Raw genomic sequence first — 1094 nt, forward strand, 5'->3', positions numbered from 1 at the left:
AGCGTTCCTGCCGCCAAAAAGTAGAAGAAACTTTCCCTCACAATTTAGAGGTAAGTCTAGCTGCCAGACCTCGTGTTGTCGCATGTGATCTCTTAGGAGGATGAAGAAGGCATTGAGAGTCCCATGAATTCTAATCCTCCTACCGAAACTCGTGTAGAATTGAGCACTTGTGATGAAGTTAGCCCAATTCATAAAATTTTCTATGCAATACATGCATAATTAGAATAATTATAAAAGTGACGACGACCATGATGATGATGATGATTTATCTGCTTCTAATCTTAAGGATGATCAGGATCACTTCTTCTCTATTCATTATGAGAGGCTATTAACTGAATCTGATGTAGACAACTTAAAAGATTTATTTTCAAAAGCACTGACATTGAATAAAGAGGTACATGTAGATAGAGTATACTATGCAATATTAGTTTTTATTATTGGCATGTTATATGCACTCCAGTACAAAGACATTGGTCTCATTCAATGGTTGGGGACACCTTCTAATAACAAGGACACTATATGGAGAGATGATTCCAGTCAAGTTCAACTGAAGGGTCTTCATGTTAGTATTATGTTGATTGCTATTAGTCTGTTATTTTACAATGCATTATTATTAAAGATAATATTTATGTTAGGTTAGGGAGCCTTTGGTGACATTATGGCCAACTGTTAATAAAACAAGTGTCAAAAGTATGTCCAAGCTATTCTCGATTTTTTATTATACGTGATTTTAAAAAGACACAGTTTAAATTTTAGATAATACTTATTTATTAATAGGACCGTTCACAGATCTGCAGGATAATTTGTTTCAAGTGATGAATGCTTATAAGGTAGACAATGTGATGTGTGTTAGGATATGTTTTGTATTATTAATGGTATCATTCAATTCATAGGATCTGATGTATACTGGTCAAACGTTTGAGAATGAATCTGAGATCAGACGATTATACGTTCTTCATTCTTTGAACCATGTCATAAAGTAACATAACTATATATTATGTATATATATTATATATCATGGACTTATTGGCTGACTTAATATGTATATATATATATATATATGTATGTATATGGGCTATATATAGTTGTAGTAT

General features: G+C 32.3%; 1 protein-coding gene across 1 annotated transcript; it reads left to right on the forward strand.

Moving 5' to 3' along the window:
• Positions 1–11: 11 nt before the first annotated feature.
• Positions 12–979, forward strand: LOC109593542 (digestive organ expansion factor homolog; the record flags this gene model as incomplete). Its single annotated transcript, XM_020008578.1, has 7 exons — positions 12–50; positions 97–177; positions 224–394; positions 461–562; positions 636–690; positions 778–830; positions 894–979. Coding segments are annotated over exons 2-7 (521 nt in total), but the record flags the coding sequence as incomplete, so codon positions are not given.
• Positions 980–1094: the final 115 nt, after the last annotated feature.

Source organism: Amphimedon queenslandica, unplaced genomic scaffold (genome assembly GCF_000090795.2).
Source record: "Amphimedon queenslandica unplaced genomic scaffold, v1.1 AMPQUscaffold_1002_Cont26982, whole genome shotgun sequence".
Taxonomy (NCBI): Eukaryota; Metazoa; Porifera; class Demospongiae; order Haplosclerida; family Niphatidae; genus Amphimedon; species Amphimedon queenslandica.